The sequence below is a fragment of the Neoarius graeffei genome, chromosome 9 (assembly GCF_027579695.1).
Source record: "Neoarius graeffei isolate fNeoGra1 chromosome 9, fNeoGra1.pri, whole genome shotgun sequence".
NCBI classification, from domain to species: domain Eukaryota; kingdom Metazoa; phylum Chordata; class Actinopteri; order Siluriformes; family Ariidae; genus Neoarius; species Neoarius graeffei.
Window position 1 is genome coordinate 93145131 of NC_083577.1, and position 19595 is coordinate 93164725.

Genomic DNA, 19595 nt, shown 5'->3' on the forward strand with positions numbered 1-19595 from the left:
ATGTGGAGGGACAGGAGGGAGGCGTGGGCAGAGATGAAGTCAGCCTTCCGTGTGGTAGACTGGCAGTTCCATAATCCAGCAGTGATCCAGAAGGTGTCAGTGGAGGTAGATTAGGGGTAAATGAGGTTGTAGAGGCATCACTATCATGGGGTACGATGACAATGGAAGCGCCTTCTGTGTGTGAGAGCACAAACAGGAATAGGGTAGAGACACATAATGAACAGGTTATGGCAATGGTAGAAGAGGAGATGAGATTTCAGGAAGAAGCCACACTAAAAGCCCTGCTAATTAGCAAATAAAAAACAGCTGATCGCTTGTACAGTGACGCAACTGAAACAGCCAGAAACCATTAGTTAAAATGAAACTAATAGGCAAATCCTGTCTTGTAGTCCAGCAGATATAAACACTAAGGTAATAGAGTAGCACACACCTAACAAGCAACAGATAAACACAGCATATTCTAATCACGAAAGCAATTGACAAAGCACAGAAACTTAGCCTGCTTTAGAAGTATTCCATAGTTCCTGTACCTAATGGCAAATGTCACACTTGCTCCTGCTCCTAAAAGACAAACACGGGTTTAGATGTTCAGATTCGACTGCTTAATGTTCATATCTGCAGGGGGTCATTTCATGAATGTCATTGTAAACAAATGATGTGATATAATTAACACTATAATATTTGGTTGTATGATCATGTCATGGATTTTTCATTACACATCATTTAGTTCTCAAGCTCTTCAGGAGTTGAGTCAGGTGCACCAACAGAATTCTATCATACCTCTTTTCCACCAACAAGGAACAAAATCCGTTCTTGTCTGTGCACTAAATTTTGAACTGTTCAGAGCATTTTGGCCCAAAATATATTGGTTCGGAATCTGAAAAGTTGTTTCTCAGCTGGAACCAAAATATAGCTGTTTTTTCCAGCATGAACCATGATGATATCTGTGGGCATGTCATTAGTTTGGAGACGAAGCAGAGCACAGCAATGGAAAAGGACACATCATTAAAAAATGGAATGAAAACATCCATCCATCATCCATAACCACTTATCCTGTGCAGGGTTGGGGGCAGGCTGGAGCCTATCCCAGCTGACTATGGGCAGGAGGTGGGGTACACCCTGGACAAGTCACCAGATCATCACAGGGCTGACACACAGAGACAAACAACCATTCAAGCCTATGGTCAATTTAGAGCCACCAATTAGCCTAACCTACATGTCTTTGGACCGTGGGGGAAACTGAAGCACCCACAGGAAACCAACACAGACATGGGGAGAACATGCAAACTCCACACAGAAAGGCCCCCATCAGCTACTGGGCTCAAACCCAGGACCTTCTTGCTGTGAAGCGACAGTACACCACCATGCAGCCCAGAATAAAAACAAATATTTGCAATAACAGAACAAAGCTTGCAGGGAATCAATGTGAATTATCATCTTCCTACTACTGTTTGCTTCCCTTGTGCCATGCCCTATGTTCATGACACATCCTTGATTACAATGATTCCAGTCAAAACTAGTGAAAATGTGGGACAGTTCGGTTGCTTGACCCAAGGTTCAAAGAACCCTGAATAGAGCCAGTTCCCTGTTGGTTGAAAAGGGGTATGAGAGGAGTGTCTACAGGCTTGAAAGGAAAATTTTAAATATTGAATTTCACCAAAAGTGATGAATAATATATAGTACCAGTCAAACGTTTGGACACACCTCATAATTCAATGTTTTTTTCTTTATTTTTATTAATTAAAAGTTACTTCCTGTCTTGAAGTAATGATGGATGCTGTTTCTCTTTACTTAGTTGTTCGGTTCTTGACATAATATGGATTACTACAGTTGTGGAATAGGGTTATTTATTGCATTTTTATTATTTACTATTTATTGTTTGATCGCAAATGTATTAAGAAGGTAAGAAACTCATCCACTAATTAACTTTTAACAAGACACACCTGTTAATTGAAAAGTATTCCAGGTGACTCCCTCATGAAGCTGGTTAAGAGAATGTCAATAGTGTGTAAAGCAGGGGTATTCAATTAAAAGTCACTGAGGTCCAGTTATTACATTTTGTCCAAGTAGAAGGTCTGAACCGAAGTCCAGCTTGTGTCTTATAGCCTTCCCCTATGTCCACATTTTCATATGGTTTCAACAATATTTATTGTTCATTTCCAATGCAGGAAATGAACTGAGTGCACAACTATCTCTTTTACCATAAATAAAAGTCGTCCCAGGAAAATAAATTCAAGGCCTTTATTTCAGATTAAAGAAAACAGAAACCTCAGAATAAAATAAATAAAAAAGTGCAAACAGAGTGGAATAACTCCTTTTTCTCTTAAATTAAAGAGGTCCCAACCTGAAGAATTGAAGGCCTACACTTCAAGTAAAAAAGTCAACTCAGAAAACATTCACTAAAAAGTGCAAACAGAGCATCGACTTCACATTTTCTCTTCTTTGTTCTTAAAATAAGGAGGTCCCAGCCTAAAAAAATGAGGGCCGACTTTTCAAGAAAAAAAAAGTCCACATTTTCAGAAAACAAGTGGCTTTTTGGGGGGGAAATGCAAACAGAACATTTTTCTTTGAACTTTTCTCTTTTAATTCTTCTTTTACTCTTCTTAATGAGAAAAACGGGCGTGTGGCTGACCTGCCAGTAATTTAAATCTTGGTTGGAATGGAGTTAGTGCCATTCTCATGCAGATATGTAGGTGTTCATTGTTGAGCCTAGAACGGTACTTGGTTTTGACAATGTTCATCGTGGAAAAAGCTGACTCACAGCTGTAAGTCGATCCAAACATAGTCAAGGTGTGCAGTGTTCCTTTGAATAGACCAGGGAACACACTCCAATGTGTTTATGTTGCCCCAAAATCCACGCTACTTTTAAGGAACATTCGTTTGCACGTTGCTGGGCTGTAAGTGTATGTGTGATGAGTCGGGTAGACCTGTCATACTGTGCTTGCAGTTGGGTTATTTTGCGCCCTCAGCTCGGACTTCAGGGGAGAACTTTGCTCAAAAGAGCTGTGCTTCGTTTCGTAGTGGCGCTTCACGTTGCCGTTTTTGGAGCATATGAGGCACACTGGTTTTGAACTGCTCGCCGGAAGAATGAACATATATTTCTCTGTCCATTCATCTTTCAAACAACAATTTTCCTTGTCTACTTTCCGCCGCCTTTTGGAGCAAGCCATGTTGTCTCAGTCGGTTGTCTCTGAACTGAACTCTCTTCCTCTCTGCTTGTTGCTCTGCTGTGGTGCGCTGGGTAAACTAATGATTTTATTGGCTCAACTGAGTGAAGCTATTGTCGTATTAACTGGAGTAGCAGCGCCTGCTGTCAATAGCCACGACCGTCCAAAATAATGCTCCATGAAAATTACTTAATCTCGTGAATTTACCATTGGTCACGGGTCCGGACAGAACCATCATTGGGTCCGGATCCGGACCGAGGTCCACCATTTGGTGATGCCTGGTGTAAAGTGTCATCAGGGGAAACACTGGATATGCCGAAGAATCTAAAATATCAAACATCTTTTGTTTTTAGCACTTTTTTTGTTTGCCACATAATTCCATATGTGTTCCAGATGTTATTTCATAGTGTTTTAAAATGTTTTATGATTATTGGTAATTTATGCTCATACTATATATAAAGCCCCTCCTAGAACTGCCACCTTATTGTGGTGGAGGGGTTTGTGTGCTTGAATGATCCTAGGAGCTATGTTGTCGGGGGCATTATGCCCCTGTTAGGGTTTCCCAAGGCAGACAGGTCCTAGGTGACAGGCCAGACCAAGAGCAGTTCACCAAAAACCCCCTATGGAGAAAAAATTCAGGACCGTGACGTCGCCCGGTAGGACGCAGCCGGGGCCCCACCCTGGAGCCAGGCCCGGGGTTGGGGCTCGTATGCAAGCGCTTGGTGGCCAGGCCTTTGCCCATGGGGCCCGGCCGGGCTCAGCCCGAAGAGGTGACGTGGGCCCGACCTCCTGTGGGTTCACCACCCACAGAGGTAGCAGTAGGGGTTTGGTGCAGTGTGGATTGGGTGGCAGTCGAAGGCAGGGGCCTCGACGACCTGATCCCCGGACACAGCGGCTGGCTGTTGGGACATGGAATGTCACTTCGCTGGGGGGGGAAGGAGCCTGAGCTTATGCGGGAGGTTGAGAGGTACCGGCTAGAGATAGTTGGGCTCACCTCCACGCACAGCTTGGGCTCTGGAACCCAGCTCCTCGAGAGGGGCTGGACTTTCCACTTCTCTGGAGTCGCCCGTGGTGAGCAGCGGCGGGCTGGTGTGGGCTTGCTTATAGCTCCCCAGCTCAGCCGCCATGTGTTGGAGTTTACCCCAGTGAACGAGAGGGTCGCCTCTCTGCGCCTTCGGATTGGGGAGAGGGCTCTTGCTGCTGTTTGTGCCTACGGGCCAAATAGCAGTATAGAGTATCCGGCCTTCTTGGAGTCCCTGGGAGAGGTACTGAGGGGTGCTCAGACTGGGGACTCCATTGTGTTACTGGGGGACTTCAATGCTCACGTGGGCGACGACAGTGACACCTGGAGGGGCGTGGTTGGGAGGAACGGCCTCCTCGATCTGAACCCGAGTGGTGTTTTGTTATTGGACTTCTGTGCTAGTCACGGTTTGTCCATAACGAACACCATGTTCGAGCATAGGGGTGTCCATAAGTGCACGTGGCACCAGGACACCTTAGGTCAGAGGTCGTTGATCGACTTTGTAGTTGTTTCATCTGATCTCCGGTCCTATGTCTTGGACACTCGGGTGAAGAGAGGGGCTGAGCTGTCAACTGATCACCACCTGGTTGTGAGTTGGATCCGCTGGCGGAGGAGGAAGCTGGACAGACCTGGCGGGCCCCAACGTATGGTGAGGGTCTGCTGGGAACGTCTGGCCGAGCACTCTGTTGGGGAGGTCTTTAACTCCCACCTCCGGGAGAGCTTTTCCCAGCTTCCGAGGGAGGCGGGGGACATTGAGTCTGAGTGGACCATGTTCTCTACCTCCATTGTGGACGCAGCTGTTCAGAGCTGTGGCCGCAAGGTCTCCGGTGCCTGTCGTGGCGGCAATCCCCGAACCCGGTGGTGGACACCGGAAGTAAGGGATGCCGTCAAGCTGAAGAAGGAGTCCTATCGGGCCATGTTGACCTCCAGGACTCCTGAGGCAGCTGACGGGTATCGGCAGGCCAGGCGTGCTGCAGCTCGGGCAGTTGCGGAGGCAAAAACTCGGAACTGGGAGGAGTTCGGGGAGGCCAGGGAGAAGGACTATCGGTCGGCCTTGAAGAAATTCTGGCAAACCATCCGGTGCCTCAGGAGGGGGAAGCAGTACTCTGCCAACACTGTTTACAGTGCGGGTGGGGAGCTGTTGACCTCGACTGGGGACATTGTCGGGCGGTGGAAGGAATACTTTGAGGATCTCCTCAATCCCACCGTCATGTCTTCCACTGAGGAGACTGAGGCTGATGACTCAGAGGTGGACTCGTCCATTACCCAAGCCGAAGTCACTGAGGTGGTTTGCAAGCTCCTCGGTGGCAAAGCACCGGGGGTGGATGAGATCCGCCCTGAGTATCTCAAGTCTCTGGATGTTGTGGGGCTGTCTTGGTTGACACGCCTCTGCAACATCGCGTGGCGGTCGGGGACAGTGCCTCTGGAGTGGCAGACTGGGGTGGTGGTCCCTCTTTTTAAGAAAGGGGACCGGAGAGTGTGCTCCAATTATAGGGGAATCACACTTCTCAGCCTCCTAGGGAAAGTTTACTCCAGGGTACTGGAGAGGAGAATTCGACCAATAGTCAATCCTCAGATCCAGGAGGAACAATGCGGTTTTCGTCCTGGTCGCGGAACACTGGACCAGCTCTATACCCTTCATGGGGTGCTCGAGGGTTCATGGGAGTTTGCCCAACCAGTCCACATGTGCTTTGTGGATCTGGAGAAGGCATTCGACCGTGTCCCCCGTGGTATTCTGTGGGGGGTGCTTCGGGAGTATGGGGTTCGGGGCTCTTTGCTAAGGGCTGTCCGGTCCCTGTACGAACGGAGCAGGAGTCTGGTTCGCATTGCCGGCAGTAAGTCAGACCTGTTCCCAGTGCATGTTGGACTCCGGCAGGGCTGCCCTTTGTCACCGGTTCTGTTCATAATTTTTATGGACAGAATTTCTAGGCTCAGCCAGGGGCCGGAAGGAATCCTGTTTGGGAATCACAGGATTTCATCTCTGCTTTTTGCAGATGATGTTGTCCTGTTGGCTTCTTCAAACCAGGACCTTCAGCATGCACTGGGGCGGTTTGCAGTCGAGTGTGAAGCGGCTGGGATGAGAATCAGCACCTCCAAGTCCGTGGCCATGGTTCTCGACCGGAAAAGGGTGGCTTGCCCTCTCCAGGTTGGTGGAGAAGTCCTGCCTCAAGTGGAGGAGTTTAAGTATCTCGGGATCTTGTTCACGAGTGAGGGAAGGATGGAGCGTGAGATCGACAGGTGGATCGGTGCAGCCTCCGCAGTGATGCGGTCGCTTTACCGGTCCATCATGGTGAAGAAGGAGCTGAGCCAAAAGGCGAAGCTCTCAATTTACTGGTCGATCTACGTTCCGACTCTCACCTATGGTCATGAGCTTTGGGTAATGACAGAAAGAACAAGATCGCGGATACAAGCGGCTGAAATGAGTTTCCTTCGCAGGGTGGCTGGGCGCTCCCTTAGAGATAGGGTGAGAAGCACAGTCACTCGGGAGGAGCTCAGAGTAGAGCCGCTGCTCCTCCACATCGAGAGGAATCAGCTGAGGTGGCTCAGGCATCTTTTTCGGATGCCTCCTGGACGCCTCCCTGGGGAGGTGTTCCAGGCATGTCCCCCCGGGAGGAGGCCCCGGGGAAGACCCAGGACACGCTGGAGGGACTATGTCTCTCGGCTGGCCTGGGAACGCCTCGGTGTTCTTCCCGAGGAGCTGGCCGAGGTGTCTGGGGAAAGGGAAGTTTGGGCTTCCATGCTTAGACTGCTGCCTCCGCGACCCGGTCCCGGATAAGCAGAAGAAGACGAGACGAGACGAGACTATATATAAAAAAGCCAACAACAGCAATAAAAATACATTTATAGATCATAAACAAATAAAAGAATAGCATTTAATTATAAACACTTTAATGAATATAACTATTACATATCAGAAACCTTTATCAACATGCAATTTAATATTGACAATCAATAAATATTTAAAATAACATTAAATAAATATAAGAATCAAAGTAAATAAATATTAAAATACCAATAAATCATGAATAGCATGTGAAGCACTCTGGGGGATGGCGGGGATATGGGAGGAGCAAGATGTCACAGACTAACCATATAAGGACAATTACAGGATCCACCCAAACCCAAACTCTCACCAGAACCGCTGTACATCTCATCTCATTATCTGTAGCCGCTTTATCCTGTTCTACAGGGTCGCAGGCGAGCTGGAGCCTATCCCAGCTGACTATGGGTGAGAGGCGGGGTTCACCCTGGACAAGTCGCCAGGTCATCACAGGGTTGACACAGAGACAAACAACCATTCACACTCACATTCACACCTACGCTCAATTTAGAGTCACCAGTTAACCTAACCTGCATGTCTTTGGACTGTGGGGGAAACCGGAGCACCCGGAGGAAACCCACGCGGACACGGGGAGAACATGCAAACTCCGCACAGAAAGGCCCTCGCCGGCCACGGGGCTGAAACCCAGACCTTCTTGCCACTGTACATCATAACCTCCATATATGATAAGCACACATCTCACTCCACCCACACCCTAATAAAATAAACTTCGGCCAATAAAACTGTTTACTGCCTCCTTAGATAGGTTCACTTTACTTACAGTTTAAGCCGAAGCCAGTGTGCTGTGGGGTCACTATTATAGTGTAAAATTATACAGACACTGTGATATGTATTAACTCCAAAAGTCAGTAAAACAAGACAACAGGTGAAGGACATATACAGTAGCAGTAATAAGGCCCAGGATGGTGGGAGTGGATGATCCTGGATAAACAGTAACCCTGTTCCACTGGGTGGTGGATTTTGAAAGGGTCATTTCACAAAAATCCCCCAAGTACCACTTGGAGCAACATGTCACACACTTACCACATCAGGACATTACAGGATACAACTGAACCACAACCCCTGTATGACACCCATATACCGTAAGTGCATGGCATATTGTGTTGCCCACATCCCCACCCCGCCCCGCAGGCTGTACCAAAGGGTATTTGGGGGATTTTTGTGAAATAACCCTCAGCAACAGAATGCAAGGTATGATTTTGACCAACAGAATCATCACTATCTCCTTAAATAAATTCACTTTCCTTCCTGATGGGTTACTGTTTAATCAGAACCCTAAATGCTGAGGCTATTATAAGTAGCTATTATAAATTAAAACAACCAAATAAACATACACTGATATATGTATTAATTCCAAAAGTTCAACAAGAAAACAGGTGATGTGCAGGTGCTGGACGGTGAAGTGGATCAACCTGGATAAAAAAATAGCCCTGTTCCACTGGGTGGTGAATTCTGATAGGGTCATTTCACAAAAGCGTCCCACAAGTACCCCTTACTGCAACCTGCAGGATTGGGTGGGGCATGTGGGCGGAGCGAGATGTCACACGCTTACAATATATCGAGGCTATGATGTACAGGTATTACTGTGGATCCAGTAAGTGTCCTTATATGGTCAGTGTGCGACATCCTGCTCTGCCCACATACATTTGAGTGCAGACACTTTAGAGCAGGGGCAGAGAGAGTGAGAGAGACAGGTTTGTACAGTATGTGGAGTTTAATTTGTTTGTCTCTTTCTCTCCATGCTCTCACAGAAGGCGGTTGCATTTCTCTGCCTCTCCTTCCCTTATCTTCCCTGCTTCTGCTTCTCTGTCTCGTCTGTCTATTGTCTATACTTTTGAGAGACTCTCTCCGCACTGCTCTCCAAACTAAAAATCATGTAATTGATAAACTGGTCTCTTCACGCAATTGACACAATTTTCTCGACAAGAAGCCTGGGTTTGGGGGAACCGGCCTGTCCTGCCGGAACATTCGCAGCTGGCTACACGATGGATGCATAGGAGAGGTGGCAGGTCGTGTGCCTGGCGGTTCTTTCTGTGGAGGACATTGAAGACATCTACCTATTCGGAACGATGATTACAGGACTTTTGCTGATTGGATTAGGCATTGCCCTGGTATATCGAGGAAATCAGACAATGGTGACAGCTGTCCAAAGCCCCATAAAGCTGCCCGACATGATTGAAGCAGTGGGCAGAGCTGTCGGCACTCAGACTGTGGCTATTCAGAACTTGAACCGCAACATGGATAACATCATGGAGAAGCTTTTGGCTTTGCAAAGGAAAATGAATCGATTTGGAGACCAGAACGGACAAACAGAGTAGTCGTGTAAAAGAATGCATCTACTCACCCCAAGACCAAACAATCCCAATCTTATCTGCTTTTGGCTCCCTCAGACAGCACTGGCCTTGGCCAAGGCCATTGCTGGAACAACAACTCCCCCCGAAGTTCACTGCAGTGAGACGCTCTTGCTTCCTTCCCCCACTTCCCACGGTCGCCGCTTTTTACCCCTGTCCTGTCTACTCCCCCTGTGTCAATTGTATGTATGTGTATATATACGGATGGGTTGATGGCCAATTTCGCTGGTACTTGTGACTAGTGACAATAAAGGGTTCATTCATTCATTCATTCATTCATTTGCTCGTAGTTGAGTATTTTAGCTGGAGACACACTGCTGGTTCATGAGCAGGTCTGTGCGGACTGGTGGTGGGCCGAGCAGAGCGGCTGCTTCGGCTACGTTCCCTCCGCTTTCCTCCACCGAGGAGTCGAGGGCATGGAAGATGCCTGGCAGGATAAGGAGTATTTCAGCAGCTATGGCACTCTGGTATGCTCTCATTTTATATTCTAGCTGTTCTTTTTTTTAAATAATTTTTTCTTTGATACGGAAATGAATGATTCTGCAGTGTTCAGTTTATAGTTAGAATAAAATCACTTCATCTGATGTGTTTTTATTTATAAGTAAAAATATTTCAAAAACAATTGTATATTATGGAGCTTGCCTGATGTGATAAAGAAAACTGAAAACATTTTTGTGGTTAGAAAATGACAGAAAAACAGGATATTATTCAGTCACTAAGTTTATAATGAGATAGCTAGGTGGTGCATTATTATTATTATTATTATTATTATTATTAATAATCAGCATTTTATTTTATTACAGCTCACTTGGACTCATTTTTGTTTATATCTGTGTAAAGTCCTTCATTAAATAATTAATTAACATCAATTAAATGATATTCCTTAAGTGTTGGAACACTCACATGGAATGAAATGGAGACTGTCAAATAATGAGAAACTTTTTGACACCTATTTGCAAGAAACAGTGCAAAGAAAAATAAAAACAAATGAAAGGTTTAATGTGAACTCCGTAATGATCTGTCTGTATTTAAGGTTGTAGGTTTATACATGTTGTTATTTTGTGATTTGCAAATACCGTTAAAATCACATCCTCTTGTTTTTCTCTCTCAGAAGCTTCACCTGGAGATGCTGTCTGACCGGCCGCACACCAAAACCTACAGACAGGTGATCATGAGCAACAGCGCCACCCTGAGGGGGAAGAGGTGATGGATTTGGGGTGTGGTACTGACATTATCAGCCTCCTCTCTCTCTCTCTCTCTCTCTCCAGGATTGAACAGCACAGTTTTTTTTTCTGCCTTTAAGATAAGTTTTGATTGATATTTGGCTAATTTTATGTTTTCATGCTGCAGTAGTAATCATACAGAACATTACAGGATTTAATAGAAATAAAACCCGAACTCAGGGATGTGGTAAATGTGTGTGAGAGAGACTGGAACTCCCAGCTGTATCAGTGATTAATGAAGCAGTGCTGCTCCGAGTACATGGTCATGTTAATCAGTGTGTCTTTAATCACAGAGGTGTGTTTAATGCACCTACAGAGATTATTTTCTCTTCTGCTTCCATTAGTTTTGAATGAGAAACACTATTCAGTGTATAGTGCTGTTATCGGTAAATAATCAGTGATGGGGCTGTGATGAAGTGGAGTTCCTGTTACAAATATTAGTGTTTTATTCCTCTTATACCACAGCAATGTGCCAGTGATTACACTTTATTAAAGAATGACGTAACACTTTTTATCCATTTTTAGTTACATGTAAGGTTGTGAAACGTCCATGAAAGGAGTTATTTCCTGTTATCACTCAGCTATAAATGGTCATTCCTTCATCAGCCTAACTTTTTCCTTTCTCTTGAAGTTAATAAAATTGAAAATGCAGCTTGTTGGTTTTTTTTTTATTGTGTTTATGTGGAGGCTCTGCTGTGAATGTTGCCTTGTAACTGGCGGATGAGAGCAGCGCCAGGCGGGCTGGCGTGGTTTAAGGTGGACCTTGACTGTAATTAAGTTTTCCGGCAGCCCGCTGCAAGCACCCCAACCAGAACTAGTATGTCTCCATCTCCATGGTGCTGCTGGAGAAGGCAGGTGCCCAAAGTGCATGGGTCTCAGGCATGCAACCTGTGATCCACCTTAAACAAATTCACCCGAAGTCTATTCGTGCCAGAACCAATGAGCCTCAACTTTCTTTTTACCCTCCTCAAAAGTCCTGTGGCGATGGTACCCTGGATGACAGGGACAGGCTTGGTCAGCTGGAAGTCTCTAGTCTGGAGCCACACACTGGCAGCGCTTGTGTGAAGGTCGTTCTATCCACGAAGTTGTGGTGATGTGGTAGTTCGGCAGTTATAGGTGTGACTGGGCTGGTCTATTTAGGAGTACAGCAGCCCACTCCAAATGGAGAGACCCCTAGAAAAGGTGGGGTAAACATCGGTCACCACAATCCCCCCGACTGGTAGACTGTGGCCAGTGGGGACCTGCTTCTACGGTCAAAACCCGAGAAAACCGAAACTGAACCCTTTCAAGGTGGGAGCATGGAATGTGAGGACCCTCATAGACCACAATAACATAGAAAGACCACACCGACGCACTGCCCTTGTGAGTCGGGAGCTCGACCGCTTTAACATTGATATCGCTGCCCTCTCTGAAACAAGACTTGCCGGTGAGGGAAGTCTTTCCAAAGTTGGAGCCAACTATACTTTTTTCTGGAAAGGGAAAGATGCTGAAGAGTGGCGGATCCATGGCAATGGGTTTGCGATCAAGACATTGATCGTGAATCGCTATAACCTGGTCCCAACCGCTATAAACAAGCATCTTTTGACCCTCCGTGTGCCACTCCCTAACAGCAACCACCTGACCCTGATCTCCATCTATGCACCAACCCTTAACTCTGAGGATGACGTCAAGGAGTCATTCTATGCTGCCCTGAACAGTACCATCCAAGCTGTCCCCAGCAGAGACAAGCTCCTTGTGCTTGGAGACTTCAATGCCAAGGTCGGTCATGACCACAGACTCTGGGAGGGCATTCTGGGCAAGCAGGGCCTTGGATCCTGTAACTCCAGTGGGCTTCTCCTCCTTGGCCTATGTGCTGAAAATGAACTGGCTATCACTAACACCTTCTTCCAGCTTCTGAATCATCACAAGACCACCTGGAAACACCTGCAGTCAAAGCACTGGACCATCCTTGACTACATCCTCACCCAATCACGGGACCGGAGCGATGTCCTTGTGACCCACAGCATGCCCAGTGCAGATGACTGTTGGACAGACCACCGGCTCCTCATATCTCGCCTCAGACTCTGACTGTGTAACCTTCCCCGCCACAACAGACCAGCAAAGAGGGCACGTCGCTTCAATGTCGCGAAGCTGAAGATCCCTGGAGTCCAGGAAGACTACTCCAACCGTCTCACAGAGCTTCTTAGTGAGACCCCACCATCGGCCCATCATCCAGACTCCGTAGAAGCGGACTGGTCTGTGCTCCATGGCACCATCAGCAAGGTTGCAGAGGATGTAGTTGGCTACTGCAGTCGTCCCCATCAAGACTGGTTCGACCAAAATGATGCCGATATCCGAGAACTGATTGACCAGAAGAGATCTGCCCGCTTTGCATGGGAGAATCGCCCTACCCATGCCTGCTTGTGACACTTCCAAAAGGCAAAGCAGGAGTGCCAGCGAAGGGTCTGAGAGATGCAGAACCTCTGGTGGCAAGACAAAGCAAAGGAGATCCAGTCTTACACTGACAGCAGAGACCTCTGGTGCTTCTACGCTGCAACAAAGGAAATCTTTGGTCCTCGTCATGGAGGTACCAACATCCTCTGGACTGCCGATGGGGCAACCACCCTTATAGAAGATCAAGCCATCCTTAAAAGGTGGAAAGAACATTTTCAGATGCTCCTGAATCGTCCATCTACCGCGGCTGATGACTTGCTCCGTAAGGTACCCCAACACCTGGTCAGGCATTGGATGTCACTCCCTCCCTCCTACACTGAGTTTCAGAAGGCGCTGAAGCACATGAAAGCATGGAAGGCCCCAGGTCCCGACAACATCCCATTGGAACTTATCTGTCATGGGGGAAGAGCCGTGGAAATCAAGCTTTTCATGATGATCCTGTGCATGTGGGAGATGAAAGCTGTACCTGTGGACCTAAAAGACACCACCATCATCACCATCTTCAAGAAAGGGGATCGATCCATCTGCGGAAACTACCGCGGCATCTCCCTCCTCAGCATCGCTGGAAAGATCTTTGCACGGGTCCTGCTAGACAGGCTCCTGACCATCGCTGAGGAAGTCCTTCCAAAGTCACAGTGTGGCTTCTGGCCATCTTGTGGCACCACTGACATGATCTTCTGTGCCTGCCTGCTTCAGGAGAAGTCCTGTGAGCAACGACGACCACTCCTTTTCATCTTCTGGGACCTGGAGAAGGCATTTGATAGCATCCCAAGACTAGCTATGTGGGCAACCTTGAGACGCTTTGGTTGTTCCGACCACTTCACAGACCTTGTACAGGCCCTTCACGATGGGATGACTGGTCGCGTCATAGCCAAGAACACCATCTCAGACCCCTTCTCTATCACCACTGGTCTGAAGCAGGGCTGCATTCTGGCCCCCACCCTCTTCTCCCTCTACCTTGGGGCCATGATCCACAAGCTTCCTGACACGGCCTCTGGCATCCAACTTCCCTGCCGAATGAATGGAGGCCTCTTCAACACCGGACGCCTCCGCGCCCGCAGACTCACCACCCTGGTCACAGTTCGGGAGCTGCAGTACGCTGACGACAATGCGACTCCTGTGGACACAGTCGCTGCCCTCCAGACTACTGTTGATGCCTTTGATGGTGCCTACTCCCGCTTCGGTCTCACTTCCAACACTGGGAAAACCAAGATCCTTGCGCAGGGAGCCCTGGGCCATCCCTCTCCAGACACCAGCAACATACGACTCCATGGTGAAATCCTTGAGACTGTGGAACCCTTCCCCTACCTGGGAGGCTATCTTTCCAATGACTGCACTGTGCAGAAAGACATTGAAAATAGGATTCGTGCTGCACATACAGCTTTTGGAAGGCTCTCTAAATGTGTCTTCCTAAACCACGACCTGAATCTTCATACAAAAATCATGGTGTTCCAAGCCATTGTTCTCTCCACCCTCCTTTATGGCTCTGAGGTGTGGGTTCTGTATAGGAGTGACATAAAAAAGCTGGAGCATTTCCAACAGCAGAAACTCTGTGCGATCCTGAAGATCAAATGGCAAGATCTCATCTCCAATAAATCTGTCCTGCTCTGAGCCAATCTCCCCAGCATTGAGTCCACGATGGCACGACATCACCTCCGCTGGGCAGGACACATCAGAAGAATGCCCACAACCTGACTCCCCTGCCAGATCCTGTTCTCACAACTTGAATCTGGCACAAGGTCCCGAGGAGCCCCCAAACGTCGATTTCGTGACCAATTGAAGGCCACTCTCCTTCGCTGCAACATCGACCATGCCAACTGGGAGACCCTCACCGAGGACCGCACTGAGTGGAGGCACACCATCATTCAGGGAGCAGACCGCATGGAGAATCAACGACGTTGTGAGGTAGAGGCCAAGAGACAACAACGGAAAGAGCGGCTTCTCCTTCCTCGCTCACCACCCACCCTGCCTTGCACAAAGTGTCCCTGACTCTTCCGTTCTGCTCTGGGTTTGAGCAGCCACATAAGACATCGTCACCCCCTGAATCAGTAATAACTGAGGCGGATCTGACATGAACTCTAGTGCTCGGTCACGAGCGACTGCCAGGGGGGGTGGGGGGTGGGGTGGATAGAAACGATAACGTATTAGGATTCAGCAGTGATGTTATGTGATGTAATCATGTTTTATTCTTAATGTATTGAGTGGTATGGAACGTAAGTGTGCTACAGCGTCACATCAAATCTTCCAAACATGCGGTGATTAAATCTTCTGCTATATAAAGTTAGTTAATTCTCTGTACGGAAGCCACTTTGAGTGTTTGTGTTTGATCTCACCTGGTTATCGTGCTCTCTGCAGGTGTATGCGGTGGAGGCGAGCTCGGTGGCCGAACACACTGAGAAACTGGTGAAACTGGATGGGTGTGGTGAGGTTGTGATGGTGTTTCGCTCCAGAGCTGAAGATCTGATGCTTCCATCCAAGGTGGATGTTCTCGTCTCGGAGTGGATGGGGACCTGCCTACTGCTATAAACCGAGTGAGAGAGAGAAAAGCAGAATTTACACACTGATATAAATAAAGGTGTTTTTTTAAATAACTGGCAGTATTGTCAGTACAGATATGCAGTAAATCATTCCTTTAGAATGCTGACCAGCCATCACTCACAGACATCTGCTCATAAAATGGAGCTCTGCTACACTCATGGAAGAATATGTTAAGCATAATTATTGTTCCTCATAAAATCAGTCAGTAATTCATTAGCTCAATTCTTAGCCAAAAAATATTTTTATTTCCATTTATTTCATAAAGAATCTTGCAGCTCTGAATTTGTCATTGCTGATGGATGTGCTTCTGTGATTGGCTCCTGAGTGTCACATGATCCAGCTCCACTGAATTAAACACAAAACATGAGTGAATTACACACCTGTCCGCACTCTTGGTCACTGTTTTATAAGTGTGTATAATAAAAATGCTGTGTTACCGTGTAGAAGACACAGTATTTTAGAATTTACTGTTGCTCAGTCTGTTAGCACTAGATATAGTGTAGATAGTGTCTTTTCTGTCACTAAACCTGTCCATTTTTTTGTGTGTGTGCATGTTAATGATCCAGCTGATGTGTGGTGTAATCTCAGTGTCTCCTCCTTCCATCATCCGGTGATATTCTGTTGTAGTTTGAGTTCATGGTGGAGTCGGTGCTGCGTGTGCGGGACCACTGGCTGAAGGATGGAGGGATGATGTGGCCGTCCTCTGCCTCTCTGAGCCTCGTTCCCTGTCAGGCCCATGCTGACTACAGCCGCAAGATGGAATTCTGGGAAAATCTTTACGGCCTGGACTTCAGCTGTCTGCAGTAAGGAAATGCCAGTCGCTCTATGTATGACCGCCCTGACACACTACGTTATAAAAACACACACTGGATATTCATCATGTGCCGATATTACTTTCATATCGCAGCAGTCAGCTTTTACACCGAGTGCAAACTCATGTTTATTACGTACAAAATACGCATGAGAACTTTCACTGCATGTCAGCCCTGTGATGACCTGGCGACTTGTCCAGGGTGAACCCCGCCTTTCGCCCGTAGTCAGCTGGGATAGGATCCAGCTTGCCTGCGACCCTGTAGAACAGGATAAAGCGGCTACAGATGATGAGATGAGATGAGATGAGACTTTCACTGCAATTCACAGCACAGAGCAACTGTAACAACACAGTAAAGTTCTGAATTAATTAGTTTTTATATTGTAATCACTTCAGGTACAGTTCACATCGAATAAAGTCCAATACGGAACACCCAAACAGAAATCCTCACAGAAATGGAGCATTAAAAGTTTTGACTGGTTACAGTTGTTTTGGGGGCGGGAACTCTGGTCTAATTGGTTGCAGTGGTTTTGGGGGCGGGAACTCTGGTCTAATTGGTTACAGTGGCTTTGGGGGCGGGAACTGTGGTCTAATTGGTTACAGTGGTTTTTGGGGCGGGAACTGTGGTCTAATTGGTTACAATGGTTTTGGGGCGGGAACTGTGGTCTAATTGGTTACAGTGGTTTTTGGGGCGGGAACTGTGGTCTAATTGGTTACAGTGGTTTTTGGGGCGTGAACTCTGGTCTAATTGGTTACAGTGGTTTTTGGGGCGGGAACTGTGGTCTAATTGGTTACAATGGTTTTGGGGCAGGAACTGTGGTCTAATTGGTTACAGTGGTTTTGGGGGCGGGAACTCTGGTCTACAACCCTGATTCCAAAAAAGTTGGGACAAAGTACAAATTGTAAATAAAAACGGAATGCAATAATTTACAAATCTCAAAAACTGATATTGTATTCACAGTAGAACATAGACAACATATCAAATGTCGAAAGTGAGACATTTTGAAATTTCATGCCACATATTGGCTCATTTGAAATTTCATGACAGCAACACATCTCAAAAAAGTTGGGACAGGGGCAATAAGAGGCTGGAAAAGTTAAAGGTACAAAAAAGGAACAGCTGGAGGACCAAATTGCAACTCATTAGGTCAATTGGCAATAGGTCATTAACATGACTGGGTATAAAAAGAGCATCTTGGAGTGGCAGCGGCTCTCAGAAGTAAAGATGGGAAGACAACTGTCTCTCCACTCCCTGTGATGTCATCACTCTGGACATGCACACACGGCATGTCTGATCTGGAGGTGAGAGCAGTTACACTCAGGAGGAATCAGAGACATGAGTAAAAATATCTGTCCATCAGCAGATGGTGTTGAGGAAGTGAACTGCTCACTCCTGTTTATCTTAACCCTTTGATGCAAAACATATGCACACCCCTTCTAAAGCACAGCATGGGTCAAAAATGACCCGCATTCATTTTCCAGGTTATTTCATGCTGACTGAGTTTTTCTTTGCTCTATCTTTTGAAATCAATTTATTTTATGATTGAATATTCCAAGTATTCTTTAAATATCTTGTTTTTAATTACCACAAATCATTAATTTAATTTTTTCTTTCCTACTTTATGAACAAAAATACTTTTTTATATTACAACCCCGATTCCAAAAAAGTTGGGACAAAGTACAAATTGTAAATAACAACAGAATGCAATGATGTGGAAGTTTCAAAATTCCATATTTTATTCAGAATAGAACATAGATGACATATCAAATGTTTAAACTGAGAAAATGTATCATTTAAAGAGAAAAATTAGGTGATTTTAAATTTCATGACAACAACACATCTCAAAAAAGTTGGGACAAGGCCATGTTTCCCACTGTGAGACATCCCCTTTTCTCTTTACAACAGTCTGTAAACGTCTGGGGACTGAGGAGACAAGTTGCTCAAGTTTAGGGATAGGAATGTTAACCCATTCTTGTCTAATGTAGGATTCTAGTTGCTCAACTGTCTTAGGTCTTTTTTGTCATATCTTCCATTTTATGATGCGCCAAATGTTTTCTATGGGTGAAAGATCTGGACTGCAGGCTGGCCAGTTCAGTACCCGGACCCTTCTTCTACACAGCCATGATGCTGTAATTGATGCAGTATGTGGTTTGGCATTGTCATGTTGGAAAATGCAAGGTCTTCCCTGAAAGAGACGTCGTCTGGATGGGAGCATATGTTGCTCTAGAACCTGGATATACCTTTCAGCATTGATGGTGTCTTTCCAGATGTGTAAGCTGCCCATGCCACACGCACTAATGCAACCCCATACCATCAGAGATGCAGGCTTCTGAACTGAGCGCCGATAACAACTTGGGTCGTCCTTCTCCTCTTTAGTCCGAATGACACGGCGTCCCTGATTTCCATAAAGAACTTTAAATTTTGATTCGTCTGACCACAGAACAGTTTTCCACTTTGCCACAGTCCATTTTAAATGAGCCTTGGCCCAGAGAAGACGTCTGCGCTTCTGGATCATGTTTAGATACGGCTTCTTCTTTGAACTATAGAGTTTTAGCTGGCAACGGCGGATGGCACGGTGAATTGTGTTCACAGATAATGTTCTCTGGAAATATTCCTGAGCCCATTTTGTGATTTCCAATACAGAAGCATGCCTGTATGTGATGCAGTGCCGTCTAAGGGCCCGAAGATCACGGGCACCCAGTATGGTTTTCCAGCCTTGACCCTTACGCACAGAGATTCTTCCAGATTCTCTGAATCTTTTGATGATATTATGCACTGTAGATGATGATATGTTCAAACTCTTTGCAATTTTACACTGTCGAACTCCTTTCTGATATTGCTCCACTATTTGTCGGCGCAGAATTAGGGGGATTGGTGATCCTCTTCCCATCTTTACTTCTGAGAGCCGCTGCCACTCCAAGATGCTCTTTTTATACCCAGTCATGTTAATGACCTATTGCCAATTGACCTAATGAGTTGCAATTTGGTCCTCCAGCTGTTCCTTTTTTGTACCTTTAACTTTTCCAGCCTCTTATTGCCCCTGTCCCAACTTTTTTGAGATGTGTTGCTGTCATGAAATTTCAAATGAGCCAATATTTGGCATGAAATTTCAAAATGTCTCACTTTCGACATTTGATATGTTGTCTATGTTCTATTGTGAATACAATATCAGTTTTTGAGATTTGTAAATTATTGCATTCCGTTTTTA

At 46.3% G+C, this 19595-nt stretch overlaps 2 protein-coding genes across 2 annotated transcripts in view; one reads left to right on the forward strand and one right to left on the reverse strand.

Moving 5' to 3' along the window:
• The window catches only part of prmt2 (protein arginine methyltransferase 2), a 27115-nt gene continuing 7520 nt past the window's right edge, over positions 1-19595 (forward strand). The window contains 10 exon segments of the mRNA XM_060930612.1: positions 1-105; positions 9672-9848; positions 10493-10580; positions 10583-10663; positions 14127-14131; positions 15393-15556; positions 16202-16425; positions 16721-16727; positions 17612-17668; positions 17670-17688. Coding sequence (XP_060786595.1) covers positions 1-105; positions 9672-9848; positions 10493-10580; positions 10583-10663; positions 14127-14131; positions 15393-15556; positions 16202-16425; positions 16721-16727; positions 17612-17668; positions 17670-17688 — 927 coding nt within the window.
• The window catches only part of LOC132892090 (zinc finger protein 239), a 17272-nt gene continuing 13102 nt past the window's right edge, over positions 15426-19595 (reverse strand). The window contains exon 2 of the mRNA XM_060930480.1: positions 15426-15557. The gene's annotated coding sequence lies outside the window, so the exon portion shown is untranslated. The remainder of the gene's footprint in view (positions 15558-19595) is intronic.